A 21,286-nucleotide genomic window follows, 5' to 3' on the forward strand; every position below is an offset into this window, starting at 1 on the left:
AGGCTTTATGGCCATGTTCTAGAGGCATTCTCTCCTGACATTTTGCCTGCATCTATGGCAAGTGTCCTCAGAAGTATTTCTTTATTTACTTTATTTATATACCGCTTTTCTCAGCCCTCAGGCGACTCAAAACGGTGTAGTGAGGTCTGTTGAAACTAGCAAAATATCTCTCTCTCTCTCTCTCTCTCTCTCTCTACACACACACACACACACACACACTTACATAGTGGTGAGGGCTCTTTAGATTTTACCCCATTTGGGTCCCCAGATGTTATTGAACAACAACTCCTATCACATTTGATTATCTGCCATGTGGGCTGGGATAATGGGAATTGCAACCCAACAGCACTTGTGGCTCCGAGGTTGGGGAAAAGTTAAAGAACATTTTCTAGTCAGACATCATATCCACAAGCCTTGTATATAAATCTAAGTCACATTATCCCGACTAAACCAAACAAATTGCAGCTTTTCAAATGTTACCTTATCACAACTCCCAACAGCTCTAGTCATAATATCTAAATAATAACAAATACAAGAGGAGAAGCCCAGCACCTGAAGGGTGATAAAATGACACGGTTGGCCAGATTTGGCCCACTGGCCTTGAGTTTGAGACGTGTGCTAGAGCCTCATTAAACTAAATGTACCACAATTCTATAGCACTGAGCTATGACAGTTAAAGTGGCGTCAAACTGCATTAATCCTACACTGTGGATGCACCCTGGGTGATTCTGACTGAAGCGCCAAATAACAACAGAAACTTTCCCCACTTCCTGCCATCTAAGCAGTGTGGGAGGGGTGACTACACAAACCAAGCCCTGAGAAAAGCAGTGGCACTGAAGCACTCAGTGCTATTTCTCGTGGCTTACTATATGTAATCAGAGCTCCCACCCGTGACTTTTATCATCCCTCTCTCTCTCTCATTTATTTATTGATTTATTGATTTATTGATCTGCTGCTCCAGGAGAAGAGGGGGCTGACCGCTGCTGCCGTAATCCCTGGGAAGATCCTCAGGAGTCCCACGTTGCTGTTCATGTTGGTGTGAATCTCAAATTTCTTGGTGGTATTGGCTCTCCACACCGTCTCCCAATTAACTGTGAAAACAAAACAAAGATACTTCATTTAAGGACTCTTTCCAATCCCAGCGTATTGTGTATCCCTGTTTCCAAAATCTTTGGTCTTTGTAGGTTTAAAAAGAAGTAAGTGCTCCTATTGTCAGTATCTATGATATCGACATGCTAGGCTTAACTCAATTGGGGGTGACAATTAGGTTCAGATAGCTTTATTCTCCTACATTCATCTCTTGTTGCCCTTCTTTTTTCTTTGCAAATACGTAACTGACATGGCAGGGTGGCGGCAACGTAAAAAAGCTAGATGGTCCACGGAAAAGAGTTAACTGGGCCATGTGGAAGATATTAACAGAAGGTATGGGATCATGCATGACACATAACAACCCAGAATGTTATCAAGTTGATGGGGTTCATCTCCCAGAGTAGATCAACATGAAGTTTCTGCTACACTTCCAGGGGGGCACTCAAGCTGCGCCAGATTACTTGGTGGGGGACAGGAGCCAAACAGACGTTTCCCTTAGTGCAGTGGTTCTCAACCTGGGGTCCCCAGATGTTTTTGGCCTACAACTCCCAGAAATCCTAACAGCTGGTAAACTAGCTGGGATTTCTGGGAGTTGTAGGCCAAAAACATCTGGGGACCCCAGGTTGAGAACCACTGCCTTGGTGGTTGCTCAGAGTTCTTGCAACCGGGGACACGGGATTTTTGCCCAAAGTTGCCAAGGGGTACATCGAAATGGTCACTACCTCGGCTTTACCCATACTTTAAGGAGCCCTGGTGGCACAGTGGGTTAAACCCCTTGCCGGAAGGACTGAAGACCGACAGGTCGCAGGTTCGAATCCGGGGAGAGCGCGGATGAGCTCCCTCTATCAGCTCCAGCTCCTCATATGGGGACATGAGAGAAACCTCCCCCAAGGATGGTAAAACATCAAAACATCTGGGCGTCCCCTGGGCAATGTCTTTGTAGACGGCCAATTCTCTCACACCAGAAGCAACCTGCAGTTTCTCAAGTCGCTCCTGACACGACAAAAAACAAACAAACCATACCTTAGAATTACCTGCAAGTTATAACGTTTAATTAGGTAACATTAATAAAAGTTGCCCATAGTTAACCCACTTATGTTGTGTTGCCTCTTTATTTTGGGGATTGGGTGGCAATTAACTTCCCGCGCACATGGGGGTGGGAATGGTTTTGCCTCCTCCCCCATGGAAGAGGCTGAAAGAAAGGAGTCCCAGATGCATCTATGGCAGACATCCTCAGAGACTGTGAGACCTCACAACCTCTGAGCATGCCTGCCATAGGTGCAGGTGAAACATCAGGAGAGAATGATTCTGGAACATGGCCATACAGCCCAGAAAACTCACAACAACGTATTCATATGGATTATTTTGGAATTCTGGATGAGGGATGCTCAGCCTGTGGTTAATAATTCAAAGATGACTTTACAATATTATAATGGAGGATAAACAAAAGCTTACTTAAAATGTTTGCAATGTAAAAAAAATCTTCTTGATGATTCTTAAACTGTTAGGATTCTAAAGACTAGACAAGCTCTAAAAATCATGTTTGATAACAAAGCTCAGGAGGGATCTTGGGAGCCAGTTTTTCTGCATATCCTTGCTAATTAACAACAAAACATTAACACAAGAGACAGGGAGTTTTCAATCTTTCGCTTCTTTGCCTAGTAAGCAAGAACAAATTAGAAAATGAACTGCTGTCATTACCTGTGTACAGAAAGTGTTGATTTCACTACAAATAACACATGTAATCACTATGGTTAAACCCTTGTGCGGTCAGGATTGAAGACTGACAGATCGGTGGTTTGAATCCGGAGAGAGCGAGTTGAGCTCCCTCTGTCAGCTCCAGCTCCCCATGTGGGGACATGAGAGTACGGTAAAAGACATACATCTGGGCATCCCTTGGGCAACGTCCTTGCAGACAGCCAATTATCTCACACCAGAAGCGACTTGCAGTTTCTCAAGTTGCTCCTGACACATTATTATTATTATTATTATTATTATTATTATTATTATTATTATCATTATCACTATGGTGCTTGGAGGAGCCCCCGGTGGCGCAGTGGGTTAAAGCGTTGAGCTGCTGAGCTTGTTGACCAAAAGGTCACAGGTTCGATTCCAAGGAGCAGCGTGAGCTTCCGCTGTCAGCCCTAGCTTCTGCCAACCTAGCAGTTCGAAAACATGCAAATGTGAGTAGATCAATAGGTACTGCTCCGGCGGGAAGGTAAGGGTGCTCCATGCAGTCATGCTGGCCACATGACCTTGGAGGTGTCTATGGACAACGCCGGCTCTTCGGCTTAGAAATGGAGATGAGCACCACACCCCAGAGTCAGACATGACTGGACTTAATGTCAGGGGACAACCTTTACCTATGGTGCTTGGTCACTGTGTGAACAGTAAGCTGGACTAAATAGGCCTCATCCTTTCAATCTTGGAGGGGTTTACCCAAATAAGAATGAAAGAAAACCTACAAACTTTCTACTCAGTGCTCACTGATGACAGCTTATTTTACAAAGAGAGAAAGCCAAAGTACGTCCAACTGTCTATTTTAATTTCTAGGAAAATCTTTGGGAGCCTTTCTTTGCCGTTCATACAAGAGCCAGAAGAGTGCTTTGTACTAAGACGAAGTGAAGCAGCTCTTGGATAAAATAAATATTCGAATATTTCAATCCCAATGTCTTTTTGCTTGGTGAATGCCACTGTGCCTGGGGGTGGGGTGGAGGGTGGGAGTGGGAAAGGAAACTCCTCAAAGCCACCTTGCCAAGTGTCAGCAAAGTGACACATATTTCACACGTCTTTAAAAGACAGATGTTGTTACTCTTGCCACTAATCATCTCTGGGGTTTATAATGCAGTTACTAGTGATTAAGTAAAATGGCAATGATTCAATTAAGTGTGATTATACACTGCAAGCCAGATGCCAGCTGTTTCACAAATACACACGCTTACGTTCCATTACTAAAATGCCAAAACATTCTTTATTAATTCTGCAGAAGCTCACTATCCATGCCTAGCAGACAATGGTGTGTAAATAACCTTAAAGGATGGCAGAAAGCTGTACCTGACAAGGAGCGTGTACGTGTATGAGTCTGTCGATATATACACACTCCTTGTCAAATACAGCTTCCCGTCATCTTTTAAGATTATTTACACACTGTTGTCTGCTAGGCATGGATAGAGAGCCTATAAATAAATAGAGACACATACACCCTGTGCATAGTAGGACAACAGAGTGGGATAGCCAGGTACAAATGGCATGGATTAAGAGAAGTCTTTGCATATTTGTCAGCAAGAGTGTATTTTTGTGGTCCTGCATCTAAGGCCCCATCTACACTGCTATGCTAATGCAGATTGCAATGCATTATACGGTTATATAGTCCAGTTCAATGCAGTTAAACTAGACGACATGAGTCTACACCAGTGTTTCTCAACCTGGGAGGGGTCGTGAGGGAGTGTCGCAGGGGTCACCAAAGACCATCAGAAAACATACTATTTTCTGTTAGTCATGGGGGTTCTTTGTGGGAAGTTTGTCCCAATTCTATCGTTGGTGATGTTCAGTATGCTCTTTGATTTAAGTGAATTATACATCTCTGCAACTACAACTCCCAAATGTCAAGGTCTATTTTTCCCAAACTCCACCAGTCTTCACATTTGGGCATATTGAGTATCTGTGCCAAGTTTGGCCCAGATCCGTCATTGTTTAAGTCCACTGTGCTCTCTGGACATAGGTGAACTACAACTCCCAAACTCAAGGTCTATATCCACCAAACCTTTCCAGTATTTTCTGTTGGTCAAGGGAGTTCTGTGCGCCAAGTTTAATTCCCTCGTTGGTGGAGTTCAGAATACTCTTTGATTGTAGGTGAACTACAAATCCCAGCAACTACAACTCCCAAATGACAAAATCAATCAATCCCCCCCTAAACCCACCAGTATTCAAATGTGGGCGTATCAGGTATTTGTGCCAAATTTGGTCCAGTGAATGAAAATGCATCCTGCATATCAGATATTTACATTATGATTCATAACAGTAACATTACAGTTACGAAGTAGCAACAAAAGTAATTTTATGGTTGGGGGTCACCGCAACATGAGGGACTGTATTAAGGGGTCGCGGCATTAGGAAGGTTGAGAAACACTGGTCTACACCAACTATATAATGCAGTTCAATCTGCATTATAGTGGCAGCACCGATGAGGCCTAAGGGTGAAATGCATGAAACTGAAACTCCTCAAAAGATCAGTACACATGAATCGATACAAGAGGCAATTCTTATGGTTGCCAGTATTCAACCCAGCGTTGACTCTCGGATCACAGAAGTATAAAATCTACCAAACTTCTCTCATCACAAGGGTAATAGGAACCACCATGCCTCCAAAACTGAATGACACTTGATAGCCATAACCCTTTAAAATTGTTTGGAGATGGAGCAGGATACACATAAAGGTTATTATTATTATTATTATTATTATTATTATTATTATTATTCAGACTGCTCAAAATAGAGAAAAATCCATTTAACTCTGAATTGTAGAATCATACATAGAATCACAGAATCATTGAATTGGAAGAGACCTCATGGGCATCCAGTCCAACCCCCCTGCCAAGAAGCAGGAAAATTGCATTCAAAGCACCCCCGACAGATGGCCATCCAGCCTCTGTTTAAAAACTTCCAAAGAATGAGCCTCTACCGCCCATTGGAAAAGACCACACAGGCCCCTGCCATATAGAAAAAGCACAATCAAAGCACCCCCAGCAGATGGCCATTCAGCCTCTGTTTAAAAGACTCCAAGGAAGGAGCATCCACCACACTCTGAGGCAGAGAGTTCCACTGCTGAAAGGCTCTTGCAGTCAGTTCTTCCTAATAGTCAGGTGGCACCTCCTGTCCTGTATGTTGAACCCATTGCTCTTCCTTACAACATTCTTTCACATATTTATACATGGCTATCATGTCCCCTCTTAGGCCCCTTCTACACTGCCATAGAATCCAGATTATCAAATCAGATAATCCAAATTATCTGTTTTGAACTGGATTATGAGTCTACACTGCCATATTATATGGCAGTGTAGACTCATAATCCAGTTCAAAACAGATAATTCAGTTCAAAACAGATAATTTGGATTATCTGATTTGATAATCTGGATTCTATGGCAGATAATCTGGATTTTATATGGCAGTATAGAAGAGGCCTCAACCTTCTCTTCTCCAGGCTAAACATACCCAGCTCTTTAAGGGTGTAACTTTCAGACCTTTGATCATTTTAGTTGCCCTCCTCTGAACACGTTCCAGCTTATCAATATAAATTGTGGTGCCCAGAATTGGAAAGTGTTGTTCCAGGTGAGGTCTGACCAAAGCAGAATAGAAAAGCACCATGACTTCCCTCTATCTAGACGCTAGACTCCTTTTGATGCAGACCAAGACCCTATTGGCTTTTTAAGATGCAGCAACCTCACATTGTTGGCTCATGTTCAACTTGTGGTCTACTAAGACATCAAGATCTCTCAGACTACACAGAGAAGCCATTGAAATCCACAAGCATGTGGACAATTTCAACAGAAAGGAAGAGACCATGAAAATGAACAAAATCTGGCTACCAGTATTAAAAAACTCTAAAATTATAACAGCTAAACAACAGAGAGGAAAAAACCAGGCACAGATTAACACCTCCCAGCAACAGATTTTCCCAGGCTCAAGCAGGCCTTCAAATGCTAATGAAGGTGATCAGCTAAACATTCACACCTAACTGCAGCAGGGAAGAGCTCTTTGCCCCACCCCAGCCATTCCACAGATATATAAACCCATTGTCCTAATTCCAACAGACCTCACTACCTCTGAGGATGCTTGCCATAGATGCAGGCGAAACGTCAGGAGAAATGCCTCTAGAACATGGCTCTATAGCCCGAAAAAAACCCACAAGAACCATCAAGATCTCCTTCACATTACTAAGATTCTAAGAGCCTTTTCATGTGGGACCTTGTCAAAAGCTTTGAGATGTGGGGTGATATTGGGCATGTTGTTGTTGTTCATTCGTTCAGTCGTTTCCGACTCTTCGTGACCTCATGGACCAGCCCACGCCAGAGCTCCCTATCGGCCGTCACCACCCCCAGCTCCTTCAAGGTCAATCCAGTCACTTTAAGGATCCCATCCATCCATCTTGCCCTTGGTCGGCCCCTCTTCCTTTTTCCTTCCATTTTCTCTAGGATAATTGTCTTCTCTAAGCTTTCCTTTCTTCTCATGATGTGACCAAAGTACTTCATCTTGGGCATAACAGAAATTAATTATGAACAAAAATGCACACACTATTGCAAAATAGAGCTTCACACTCTTACCTATGTTTAAACATGACTAACATCAGTGGTTGTTATTTCCAAGTTAATTTGCCTAGAATAAGAATATAGATCTTACTATAAAATGTTCTCATTGATGGGCATCCAAACCTACTGACGTATGTTCCACTTCTGGATCGGGTCCAGGAAGAGGTGGGGCAGCCAAGCCAACTACAAAGCAATTCTGTTGGACTTTAGTCAGTGCCACATTCCCGGAGTTCCTTGCAATTTTGTGCCAAACGACAGCCTTGCTATCCTAAACTCCGGCCCATGAGGCAATTCCTAGGCCTCTATGGTCAGGCAAAATTTTGAGTTGCACATTGGAAGCTGTTAGAAGGAGTTGGAAATATGTCATGTGAGCATGAAGCATGAGAAAATCTCTTCTTGCAGTTTCCAAAGAGAAAATCTGATCTGGCCAACTGACTAAATAACAAAGCTGTTGAACATTCCCTGATGCAATTCAACATACTTCAACAACCTGTTCTGACACGGATAAGTTGAGTTCATCAAGGAGACTTCTTCACATTATGTAAATCTAAACAGAAATTTCAGCAAAATGTGCTGAGAACTGATTTTGCTCAGGTGGAAGCAAGTCCTAAAACTTGCAAGTAGATTAGGAGAGATAGCAAGATAAACAGAGAGATTGACATGGAGACAGATTGTGGTTCTCAGAGACCTCCCTGAGAAGGGCCACGTGGTTTGAATGCAACCCCTGCTCCCAAAAATAATAATAGTCCCAAAAGGGACCAAGAAAGATTCAGTTTACTTGAGCCATTGCTACCTGAGTTCAAAATGTGAGAGCCAGGAGGACAGAAGGAGGCAAAATCTTGCCCTTCCTAATAGACTCAGGGCAAAGTCAAGTACTGCAGTATTAAATGTATTGTCAAAGGCTTTCTTGGCCAGAATCACTGCGTTGTTGTAGGTTTTTTGGGCTGTATGGCCATGTTCTAGAAGCATTCTCTCCTGACGTTTCACCTGCATCCTCAGAGGTTGTGAGGTTTGTTGGGAATTAGGAAAATTGGGTTTATATATCCGTGGAAGGTCCAGGGTGGGAGAAAGAACTCTTGTCTGTTGGAGCTAGGTGTGAATGTTTAACTGTTTAACTGTTTCTATACTGTAGCACTGAATTTTTGCTGTTCGTATTTGTTGTGAACCGCTGTGAGTCGCCTTCGGGCTGAGAACAGCGGTATATAAGTAAGGTAAATAATAAATAAATGTTTAGTTAGCCACCTTGATTAGCATTTGATGGCCTGACCGTTTTTAGGTATGTCTTGTTACCGCCTGGGGAATTCCTTTGTTGAGAGGTGATTAGGTGTTCCTGATTTTTTGTGGCCTGGAATTCCCCTGTGTTTGAGTTTTGTTTTTTATTTACTAGCTGTCCCCTGCCACGAGTTGCTGTGGCCCAGTCTGGTGATCTGGAAAATAAAGTAATGAGCAAGTGTTGGTTTCTAATATATGTAATTTTTTATGCTTGTGGGTAAAGAGTATTTCTTGTTGTTTCTTTGTCAGTGTTGATGTGGAGATCGTCTGGTTTACCTACTCTGGAAAATGCAACATATCATTGTCCTTCTTTAGGGGTCCCTTTCAAATCTATGATGCTATATCTCTGTGTGTGAGAATCATATCTATCTATATTTATGGCTGGATGGCTCTTTGTTGGGAGGGCTTTGATTACGTTTTCTTGCCTTGGTGAAGGGAGTTGGACAGCATGGTCTTGAGTATTTTCTGTTGGTTATGGGGATTCTGTGTGGGAAGTTTGCCCCAATTCTGTCGTTGGTGGGGTTCAGAACACTCTTTGATTGTATAAATCCCAGCAACTACAACTCCCAAATGTCAAGGTCTATTTCCCCCAAACTCCATCTGTGTTCATATTTGGCCATATGGAATATTCGTGCCAAGTTTGGTCCAGATCCATCATTGTTTGAGTCCACGGTGCTCTCTGGATATAGGTGAACTACAACTCCCAAACTCAAGATCAATGCTCACCAAACCCATCTGGTGTTTTCTGTTGGTCAAGGGAGTCCTGTGTGGTAAGTTTGGTTCAATTCCATTGTTGGTGGAGTTCAGAATGCTCTTTGATTATAAATCCCAGCAAGTACAACTCCCAAATGACAAAATCATAATTTTTTGAGTGATGATCACTCCTTGTGTTGTGAGATGTTTTGTTGCCAAATTTGGTGTGATTTCGTTCATCGGTTCTTGTAAGGTACTCATTACACACAGAGCATTTATATATATATAGATTATTATTATTTTAGAGTTTTTTATTACTGGTAGCCAGATTGTGTTCATTTTCATGGTTTCTTCCTTTTTGTTGAAATTGTCCACATGCTTGTGGATTTCAATGGCTTCTCTGCAGTGTTATTTTCATTAATAATTTTTGCCATCTTGACGACACTGACATTGCTTGGCCACACCTGTTCCAAATTCCCTCTGTGACATTTTGGAGGGGATGTACTTGCGCTGGCATTTCATAACACTAGCATGCCAAAGTCTCTTAAGTTTAAACACTCAGCAACAAGAAGCAGGCCTAGCTTTTGAGGTCACAGGCACCAAATACCATTTGGACTGTGAAAACCCATTAAGGGTTACTGTGAACGAGCTGCAGGCAATAAAAGACAGCCATATCCACAGACAGGAGCAACCGAACTAATCCAAGCATGTTCTAGAAAGCATTAAGGCTGCGGGGTTAGGCAACATGTTGGAGCCACGCTGCAATACAGGTTTGAACTCATACATGGAAACAAGCGCAGTGGCTCCCAGGAGTGACACCTCCCTAAGGAGCAGGGACTAAATTCCACCTTATGAAATCAAACCAGAAATACAAGCTCCAGACAAATAGCAACACTTTCTTCTTTCCTCTTCTTGGTCGGGCTGAAAGCAAGCCAGCCAGCCAGCCTCCATTACATAAGTTTGTGCAGTCATCGCTTTGGAAGTGGATAAGCAGCCAAGAAGGGGGGAACCTTGAACTGCCTATGGGAGCAACAAGGAAAGAAAAACCTTCTTTCTCTTTCTCTCTCATACATACAACACCCATTGCCTGCTATAAGATCAATGACGAGGAATTTTTTTTAAGGGAGAGAGAGAGAGAGACCGTCCTCTCTAAATATTAATCACAAAAATAAACACATCCACATTTACGTGGTGTAGGTTGCAAAAGGAAATAATATTCACCTAATTGTATAAAAGTGATCTGAATTTTTAAAATCTGTAGGATCGCTTCAAATATTAGCACATTTTTTTGCATGCACCTAATTTTATTTTATTTTTTGGTCGTGTCAGGAGTGACTTGAGAAACTGCAAGTTCTTCTGGTGTGAGAGAATTGGCCGTCTGCAAGGACGTTGCCCAGGGGATGCCCGGATGAATTCATGTTTTTATCATCCTTGTGGGAGGCTTCTCTCATGTCCCTGCATGAGGAGCTGGAGCTGATAGAGGGAGCTCATCCGCTTCTCCCCGGGTTTGAACCTGCAACCTGTCAGTCTTCAGTCCTGCCGGCACAGGGGTTTAACCCACTGCGCCACCGGGGGCTCCTCATGCACCTAATATGTTTTATGTATGATCTTCAATATTTTCTCCGTGAATGAAATAAATGCATGCTGAAACAAAGACAAAAGATGTGCTCTACCCACAGCTTCAAAAAAAGTTCTGGAGCAGGGAAAGGCAAACTTTGGCTCTCCAGGTGTTTTGGACTTCAACTCTCACAATTCCTAACAGCCGATAGGAGTTGAAGCCCAAAACACCTGAAGGGCCAAAGTTTGCCCATTCCTGTTCTAGAGCATGCCTAAAACATCTTTGGTGTATGCAAAAACGAGTTATTTTATCATTCTGGCCAGAGATTCTGAAAGTTGTAGTCCAAAAAATATCTTTCCAAACCTCTATTCTCTATTCTTCCTAACCAGATAATTGCATTTGGCAACCAATCCATTTATGTATTGTTGAAGGCTTTCATGGCAGGAATCACTGGGTTCTTGTAGGTTTTTTCAGGCTATATGGCCATGGTCTAGAGAGGCATTCTCTCCTGACATTTCGCCTGCATCTATGGCAAGCATCCTCAGAGGTAGTGAGGAGGTAGGAGAACCCTCACTACCTCTCAGGATGCTTGCCATAGATGCAGGTGAAATGTCAGGAGAAAATGCCTCTAGACCATGGTCATATAGCCCGAAAAAACCTACAACAAGCCAATCCATTTATGTTTTACCAAACCTCTAATTCCAAAGCCTCAACTAGGTATTGACAAATTACTAATAAAGTTATATTTATTTGCTCACTTCGGATGATATCGCTGATGTTTGTTTGTTTGTTTGTTTGTTTATTTCTGGTATTTCTACCCCATCTCTTTTCTACCCCTGAAGGGGGACTCAAGGCTCCTTACACATTTCAGCTTATTTTAACTGCATTTTCTATACTAATTTGATTTGAGCTCATCACTTTCAGTCAGTGTTAATAGAAAAGTGACTCATAAACTAATAATGTACTCTCTTGCTTATCTCAGTTGAATCTGGGGTCACATGATGCATGGTATCTGCTGGAGCATCTGTTATCTGTTCCATTATATGTAAGGCAGTAATCACTATACAAACTAAGGCAGAGAAAATAATAGTAATAATAATAATAATAATAATAATAATAATAATAATAATAATACCTTTATTTATATCCTACCACCATCTCCCCAAAGGACCTCAGGGCGGTTTACAAAGCACATATAACATACAACAGATAAAAACAGTACAAAAGTATAAAACAAGTCTCATAAAATTATAACAGCCCACATCAACACATGTTAAAGCCAAAACAACACAATTTTAAAACAACAGTAGATAAAACTAACAGCCATCAGTTCACAGGTGCCAAGTGTCAGCGTCATGTTGGCCCATTCAGCCTACTTAATGTCAAAGGCCTATCTGAACATCCATGTTTTCAGGTTGGAACAGAAAGATTAAAAGCTGGGGGGTAATCTAATCTCTTTTGGGAGAGTATTCCAGAGCCGGAGGGCCACCACAGAGAAGGTCCTCTCTCTTGGAACAGAGGTGGGACTGAGAGAAGGGCTTCCCCTGTTGATCTCAGAGCCCGTGCCGATTCACAGAAAGAGATGCGGTCTCGAAGATAGGTTGGACCCGAAGGATTTAGGGCTTTATAGGTAATAACCTGCACTTTGATTTGAGCCCGGAAACTTGTTGGAAGCCAGTGGAGCTGCTTCAGCAGGGGTGGGGTATGTTCCCTGTAGTTAGCTCCAGTTAGTAATCTGACAGCCAACCATTGCACTAGCTGATGTTTCCAAACTGTTTTCAAAGGCAGCCCCACATACAGTGCATTACAGTCGTCCATTCTGGGTGTAACTAAGGTGTGGACACTGGGGCCAAGTCAAGCTTTTCGGGGTATGCTGGTGCACAAATTTTAACTGTGCGAAGGCCCTCCCAGCCAACACCAACACCTGAGCCTCAAGCGTCAGCGCTGAGTCCAGGAGGACCCCCAGACTGCGGACCTATGTCCTCAGGGGGGAAAGGGGGACTTTGGAAAGAAAAACCGAGAGGGCTGTGTGCAACTGACTGGTGGCAGGAGCTGAGAGGAAAGGGAATAATCCCTGAAAATTGGTAGCAGTTCTTCCCATGTGTGATGTGTGTCTTATGGAAGTGTTTCAAGGTTTCCTCTCTACTCTCTAGTCTACCATAGTGTTTCTTAGTGTAGAGAAGTGGTCCTCAACTTGTGGGTCCCAGGTGTTTTGACCTACAACTCCCAGAAATCCCAGACAGTTTACCAACTGTTAGGATTTCTGAGAGCTGAAGGCCAAAACATCTGGGGACCCACAGATTGAGAACCACTGGTGTAGAGGGATGGACTCTGAAGGATGGACAAGGACTCTCCTTCTAGTACTTTATCTAAACCTGTATCCAAGCCAGGACACTTTCCAACTTCCTCTTCACTTAGCATTTTATGCTGGGAGATCTTGGGAAAGTTAATTTGGCGGGGCTATAACTCCTAGAATGCATTAATCAACACCAACTATGGGAATAGTTTCTGATAGTTCAAAACAGACTCTCATTGGTTCTAGTCAGAATAACCAATACTTAGAAATCACAACGCTGCACCCCAGCGACATTTGGAGGGCCTCAATTGTTCCACCCCTGATTTAATTGCTAGAAGGAAAACAACACCCTCCCTCTCTGTCTGTCTGGCACCTTCCATCCTAGACTGACTGTAGGAACAGCAAGTTAAGACTTCAAGAAGCAAATGAATGCTAAGCACGGCAGTAATTCTTTCTCCAAAGAGATTGCAGCACAACATGCTCTATGCCAGCCTAATCACTCTAATCCAAAGAAATATTACTGGGTTGCTAAGAGAACATTCTCTAGTGAGGGCTACTCATATTCTGCACTCAATGCCTTGTCTATACAGTAGGCCCATCATTTTTGCAGAAGTTCAGGATGCTGGACACGCAGAAAAGTAAAAAAAAACAACTTGAATAAAGAGTCCGCTAATTTTTTTTTAATTTGCGAGAACACCTCTCTAGGAATCTCCTTCAGGGCAACTCAAGGCAGCTTCCACCAGAAGTTAAGTCTACCTAACTAAGTAGTTGACAAAAGATTCTGTCATTTGCCCAATGTGTCATTTGGCACAAAAGGTAACAACAATTATTGTATTTCATTTTGTAACTACATGCTGTCATTTGGATCAGAGGTTTCTACAAAGCACCTGCAACTATTCCAGAATGTTGAGAGCTTTGGGACAAGAGTTATAAAGAGACCTCTTTATAAGAGAGAAGACCAACAAACTAAGACAAACGTTATGGAGTATGGTTGGTAAGCCACTGAGCTGCTGAACTTGCTGACTGAAAGGTTGGCGGTTCAAATCTGGGGAGTGCGATAAACTCCTGCTGTTAGCCCCAGCTTCTGCCAACTTAGCAGTTTGAAAAAATGAAAATGTGAGTAGATCAATAGGTACCGTTTCAGCATGAAGGTAACAGTGCTGCATGCCAGCCACATGACCTTGGAGGTGTCTACGGAAAACGCCAGTTCTTCAGTTTAGAAATGAAGATGAGTACCACCACCACCCACAGAGTTGGACACAACTAGACTTAATCTTAGGGAAAAGCTTTACCAATAGTTGGTTTTGTGAACCCTCCACAGAGTTTTGTAATCTGACACTTGATCATTTTGGAGAATCACTGAAACCAGCCATGTTTGTTCCACAGACTAAAAAGGTATGTCAACTGTTTTTCACAGTAGCAGGATTTGAAGCCATAGCCATGTTGGTCTGTTTCAGCATAAAATATGAAGATATCTGTGGTACCTTTGAGACTGAGAAAAATACGTTTCTAGAATGAGCTTTTGTGGACCCCTGCCTACTTCATGAGATGTAAGTAATATCATTGAATGCATCATAAAGAGTGGAGAAAGGAAACTATGCCTCCAAGAGAAGGCAGCTTTCTACCATCCAGGTATTACCATCCAGAAAAGTGATGCAACCCCTCTATTCTGCCTTGCTCAGACCACATCTGGAATACTGTGTCCAATTCTGGGCACTGCAATTGAAGGGAGATGTTGACAAGCTGGAATGTGTCCAGAGGAGGGTAACTAAAATGATCAAGGGTCTGGAGAACATGCCCTATGAGGAGCAGCTTAAAGAGCCGGGCATATTTAGCCTGCAGAAGAGAAGGCTGAGAGGAGACATGGCCATGTATCAAGATGTGAGGAGAAGTCATAGGGAGGAGGGTGCAAACTTGTTTTCTGCTGCCTTGGAGACTAGGATGCGGAACAATGACTCCAAACTACAGGAAAGGAGATTCCACCTGAACATTAGGAAGAACTTCCTAACTGTGAGAGCTGTTCCGCAGTGGAACTCTCTGCCCTGGAATGTGGTGGAGGCTCCTTCTTTGGAGGCTTTTAAAAAGAGGACGGATGGCCATCTGTCGGGAGTGCTTTGAATGTCATTTTCCCGCTTCTTGGCAGGGGGTTGGACTGGATGGTCCACAAGGTCTCTTCCTACTAAATGATTCTATTATTTTATTTTAGTATATAACTCCGAAGCCTTGGTGGCTGAGATTTCATGAAATAGCAATCCCATATAATATGAAAACTTGTATTAGATAATTTATTTTTCTTGGCTAGTCTTCAATGTGTAATGGGATTCTTTAATATCATGTGAGCTTTTCCACAATGCTTACAAACTCTGGATTGTAACGTAAGCAAAATTTACAAAATGGATATTTCCATACAACATTTGTTTTGGAATAAGCTAAACTGAGAACTTGGATTTTCAAATGCTAATTTTCAGTTTGATTTATCATTAACATACTAGGTAATAAGAAGCAATAGCCACAAGCAAGATTAGCTTATAAAGAGAGGAAGAATCCACTTAGAACACTGACCCAGTATGTCAACAGTTCAGGAAAGGGTTACATCTGGCAAAGCTATAGTCTGAAATCACAGAATTGCTTACTTGTAATATCAACCTCAGTATTTGCAAGTGGAGGCAGGTTAGGTGAGGAAAAGGCATTGAAACTCTCTGCATCCACCTTAGTCACCCGGTTTCCCCTGTACAGTTTATTACAAAAGTACAGACACACCTACAAGGACAAGAAAAGAAACATGTCAGGATCTAAACCTTGTAATTAAAAGATGCAACCAATTAAAAAGAAAACACATGTCTGACTCTTTCTTTAAATATAATGAGAATGATTTAGGAGACGCTTATAAATATAATGAGAATCACGCAAGAGAGATGCATATATCCTGCATGTTTTTAGAAGCACAATGCCTGTCAATCAGTATTTTGGTCTTGAACAACCGATGTAAGTCCACTGCTTGTAGTATTTCCTTCCAAGAGTGGACTTGTTAGGTTTGAAGGCTTATTAGGCACCTCTGAAGATCACAGAATTGTAGACTTGGAAGAGATCACAAAGGCCATCCAGTCCAATCCCTGCCAGGCAGGAACCCAAAATCAAAGCACTAATGATAGATGGCTATCTTCCCAGAGGAAGAAATGCCACCCAAATCCACATTTTCATTGTTGAAATCTACCAACCATGATATTTTTAAAAGAGTGCCTTACATTACCTTGGAGTACAGTGATACACATAAGCAGCCCCAGAGCCCTTAGAAAGATTAGGACAGTGGTTCTCAACCTGTTGGTCCCCAGGTGTTTTGGCCTACAACTCCCAGAAATCCCAGCCAGTTTACCAGCTGTTAGGATTTCTGGGAGTTGAAGGCCAAAACATCCGGAGACCCACAGGTTGAGAACCACTGGGCTAGGAGAATGCAGATGAGAGTCAGACAGGAGTGTAAGCCTCATTATGTCTTAGCCAGATCTATAGATCCTTCTATTTATTTACTTATTTATTTATTTATTTATTTATTTACCGCATTTATACCCCGCCCTTCTCCCCCCTTAGGGGACCAAGAGTGGCTTGCATATATAGGCAATGATTCAATGCGCTATAAACATACATTAAGTGAAATAAAAACATATACATTAAAGCAATCATTAAAACATACTAAACATTAAAACTACTTATTTAAAATCACACAATCCGATATCATAGTCCGATTGTCATTGTACCATTCTCTGTTCTCTTATTGCACAGCTACTGCCCGAAAGCCTGGTCCCACATCACATCTTTAGCTTTTTCCTGATCTGATTTCACTTGGGAGGGAGTTCCATAGCAGAGGGGCCACTACCAAGAAGGCCCTGTCTCTCGTTCCCACCCACTGCACCTGCGAAGGAGGTGAGACTGAGAGTAGGGCCATCCCAGAAGATCTTAACCTTCTAGCTGGCTCAAGGAGGGAGATAAGTTCAGGTAAGGACAGGTAAGCTGGGCCGGAAATGTTTAGGGCTTTACAGGCTAAAGCCAGCACTTTGAATTGTGCTCAGTAGCAGACTGGCTACTGGTAGCAGACTAATCCCACACAGAAGCACCATCTATTCTACCACTGGTGCCAATGGGCACACATGTAACTGCAAATTAAGCAACCTGGTGCTCTCCATGTGCACTGGATTACTATTTCCATAAACATCAGTCACTATGCCCAATGACAGAGAAGTCTGGGAGTTATAGACTATGGGCAAGAGTACACTGGAACTGTTGGTCAAGGCTGTTGATCAAGTGCCACGTTGCTGTCCACATGGTGTCCGCATGGTCTAGTCACGTCAGCCCAAGTGGACACAGAGGCCCATGTGAGCTCCTGGATGTGGCGGGCACCATGTTCTGATATCAGCAGAGGTGCCCGGGGACCAGGAAGAAGTGGGAACGATCTCCTTTCCTTCTTACTCGTCAAAGATGCCTCCATCAATGCCTGCAACAGCTAAGAATTATGACAATAGTGTCACAGGTGCACTCCACCTCTCTTCCCTACGGCGATGGTACTGGCATCATGTATTGATAGTGGAGCTATCCAAATCAGAACCAATCCTGTTGCCAAGTGTGCCCCGAGTTTTCAGCAAACACCAGAATATGCCCTAACTTAGCTCAAAAGAGAACAAAGCCAGTCTCAACCCTGAAAAACCACCAATATTCACCAGAAGTAGGCAAATGTCATGAGAATATCCAGAAGTGAATTCAAGGTGAGTCCATGTTTTCTTGCTCATGAAGACTTGCCCTGAAATACCTGAACTCTCCCTAGAATTCAAGATGACTAAGCATCATATAATATAGGCTTGTTGTAGATTTTTCCGGGCTATATGGCCATGTCCTAGAGGCATTTTTCTCCTGACGTTTCGCCTGCATCTATGGCAAGCATCCTCAGAGGTAGTGAAGTGGATGCTTGCCATAGATGCAGGCGAAACGTCAGGAGAAAAATGCCTCTAGAACATGGCCATATAGCCCGGAAAAACCTACAGCAACCCAGTGATTCCGGCCATGAAAGCCTTTGACCACCATATAATATACTTGGGCATATTATGAGTTGACATGATTGTAGATTAGCCTAAGAAGGCACTGATTCACAAAAAGGTACAGATCTACAAAAAAAGATACTGAGAAGGGAAAGAGGGGACTATTGGGAGTCTTTGGAGTTATTTTTTATTTATCGTATCCGGAGCAAACCAAGGGCAACAGTCTTTGGAGTTATATTGGAACATTCATCCGAAGTATTCTAAATTAAAGGAGTAATCATTTTTTGGCATCGTAATATATGTTTTTCAAACTCTGAATAGAAAAAGGGTACCTGGCAAGAAGTCATTAATTGATCTCTTGTTGCAATTAGTTCATTCTGACTGCAATATCTGACAGTTTATGCATACTCTTGAGGTGGCACTGATGATCATTCCCAAAATAAAAGGTCAAATATGGGGCCATCCAGGAGAGCAGGACCAAGAACAAAGCAATTACAATTAAGATCATGAACAAACCTCAGGAATCACAAATTGTCCTGCAATCAAGAGCGCCCCCAGCAGGTTGGCTCTGCCGTCATTCCTCAGTTCATATATGGGTACCTAGAAAAGAAAGTGGGAAAATGACAGCCATTTGCTCTTTGAAATATAAGCATATACCAACAAAAAGAGAGATCCCAGAATATTTAATACAAAGGAAGTCTAAATCCATGAATAATTTATGAAACACTTGCTTATCATATGATTTAGTGGAACTTGGGACATATTTCTTCATCTAAACTGTGGCAGATGGTAGAATTTCTCCTTTTGAATGTAAAACATATTCTCCCCGTTCCTCACAATTATCATGCAGTTTTGCATCTTTTTTATTTGTTGGGGTGAGAAATAGAAGGAGAACTCAACAGCCAAGATCCTAATTTCATAGCTACGAAGTATAACTTTACAATGACGTGGCTATGCCACTGACATGATAGGCAATCATACTTGTGAATTACAACAATGCATGATGGGGTATCATGCAAGATGGACCATTGTGCAACGACAGCTCCCATTGCCAAATAGGATACACTGATCATTGGGACATGATCATTGGGACTGCAGTGAAGACCGACAGGTCGCAGGTTCGAATCCAGGAGAGCACAGTTGAGCTCCCTCTGTCAGCTCCAGCTACCAATGTGGGGACATGAGAGAAGGATGGCAAAACATCAAAAACATCCGGGTGTTCCCTGGGCAATGTCCTTGCAGACAGCCAGTTATCTCACACCAGAAGAGACTTGCAGTTTCTGAAGTCGCTCCTGACACACACACAAAAAATCATTGGGACATGTTGCAGAAAGGGACATATTGCACAGGGGGTACATTGTCCCTTTGTAAGCTGTCCCGAGTCACTTTGGGGAGATGGAGGCAGGGCATAAAAATAAAGATATTATTATTATTATTATTATTATTATTATTATTATTTTGTTCAATAAACATGTTCCACTTCAATAGTCCAATAGCATAGCCAGGTGTCTCCTCTCCTCCCTGGAATATGAATGATTCACAATGGTGCAATTCAGCTTTATGCAATTATACATCAGTTTAGCAAGAAATACAGTCTGCAAAAGGGACCCAACCGCACACACCATAGCCCACCTATTGCGTTGCATAACAGGTGGAAGCTTCAACTATCATAAAATATGGCAGTCAGCTCTCTGTTTGAGTGAGGACGAGATCCTCTAGGCCAGCGGCCAGAATCACGTGTCCTATCGGGTAGAACTTGGCATTAAGTGTAAACGTTGGCAAACCCAATGATCCTCCAAACACATTGATATACACCAAGTATCTTCAACTGGAAAAAGGTTTGCTGAAAATAACAGATGAATTATCAAAAAAACACTTTGGGTACTGTTTTGGGATAGCCCTAATTTCAAAACAGCCCTCCCAAATCACCGAATTATGAAACTAGCAACTAATAATGGAACACTGCCACTTTAGTGTACCCAAAATGGTAGCCGTGAAGATGAGCAGTGGTTTTCTGAAGTTCTACTGTCAAATATAAACGAGGGCAGCCCTCCAGCCCTCCAGACTTTGCAGCATTGAGTCAGGTTGGTCAGATATTATCCAAGTGTAAAGCACCTCCACAAAACTGCTATTGGCCGAATTGGAGGGAATAGACCAGTGTTTCCCAATCTGTGGTCCATGGACTAACAGTGGTCCACAAGAACAAAGTATGACCTGTGGCCTCACCATTACTACACAGTTGCAACAAGAGCGACTGATCTCACGAAACCCTCTTATAGTGCAGAGGCTTATTAAATATGGTTTTCTGTGGGTGAGCAGATGGCAACTACTGGATGGCATATGTTCTGTATCAGAAACTAGAGCTGATGTGTTCTATCCAATGCAATTTTTGAATCATCACCCCAGGTGACCAAAAACTGATTTGTAACCCTCTTGGTACTAATGCTGGAGAGTCAAATGAGACAAAGCATTTCAGTCTGCCTAATACTAGGGTCAGTTTTTAAAGGAAGCTTCTTACCTGGGATCCTGTCAGAATGATAGTTTTACCCAGATTCTCACACATGAAGGACAATGCCGAGGCTGTATAGGCCATAGTGTCAGTGCCATGTAGGATCACAAATCCGTCGTACTTTTCATAGTTTATCTGTTGATTCGAAAAAATGTTTTTACATTAGGAAAAAGGAGGAGTAGGAGGGGTATAAATAACAACCCCACTTTCAAGAAACAGCTGAAGACATACCTTTGCTCACTGGCTTACAAGGAGTAATAGGAGTAGTAGGTAATAGTGCAATTATACCTGTGATTAATAGTTACGATCCGTTATCTGTGCCCTGCTTGCCCCACCAGCTCAATAGATGTCTTGAGCAATGATCAATCCATTTGCCCCAAGGAAGTGGGAAATTGTTGTTTCTATTGGATGTTTGATGTTTTGTCTTATGTCTGTTATAACAGGCTGTGTTTTTTATTTAATTTTAGTTGTTAAGTCATAATTCATGTCTATATGTTGGGGTGTTTAAATTTTGTTAGTATGGATGTGTTGTTGTGTTTG

At 42.4% G+C, this 21,286-nt stretch overlaps 1 protein-coding gene across 2 annotated transcripts in view; it reads right to left on the reverse strand.

The window, feature by feature from the left end:
- The window catches only part of LOC132762024 (60 kDa lysophospholipase-like), a 102,311-nt gene that overhangs the window by 52,760 nt on the left and 28,265 nt on the right, over positions 1 to 21,286 (reverse strand). For both annotated transcript variants that reach the window (XM_060755043.2, XM_060755037.2), the window contains exons 4-7: positions 20,756 to 20,881; positions 18,754 to 18,837; positions 15,847 to 15,973; positions 979 to 1,091 (exon numbers count right to left, since the gene is read on the reverse strand). In XM_060755043.2, the coding sequence (XP_060611026.2) occupies positions 979 to 1,091; positions 15,847 to 15,973; positions 18,754 to 18,837; positions 20,756 to 20,881 (450 nt within the window). The remainder of the gene's footprint in view (positions 1 to 978; positions 1,092 to 15,846; positions 15,974 to 18,753; positions 18,838 to 20,755; positions 20,882 to 21,286) is intronic.

This window comes from Anolis sagrei, chromosome 1 (assembly GCF_037176765.1).
Source record: "Anolis sagrei isolate rAnoSag1 chromosome 1, rAnoSag1.mat, whole genome shotgun sequence".
In the NCBI taxonomy this organism is placed as follows: Eukaryota; Metazoa; Chordata; class Lepidosauria; order Squamata; family Dactyloidae; genus Anolis; species Anolis sagrei.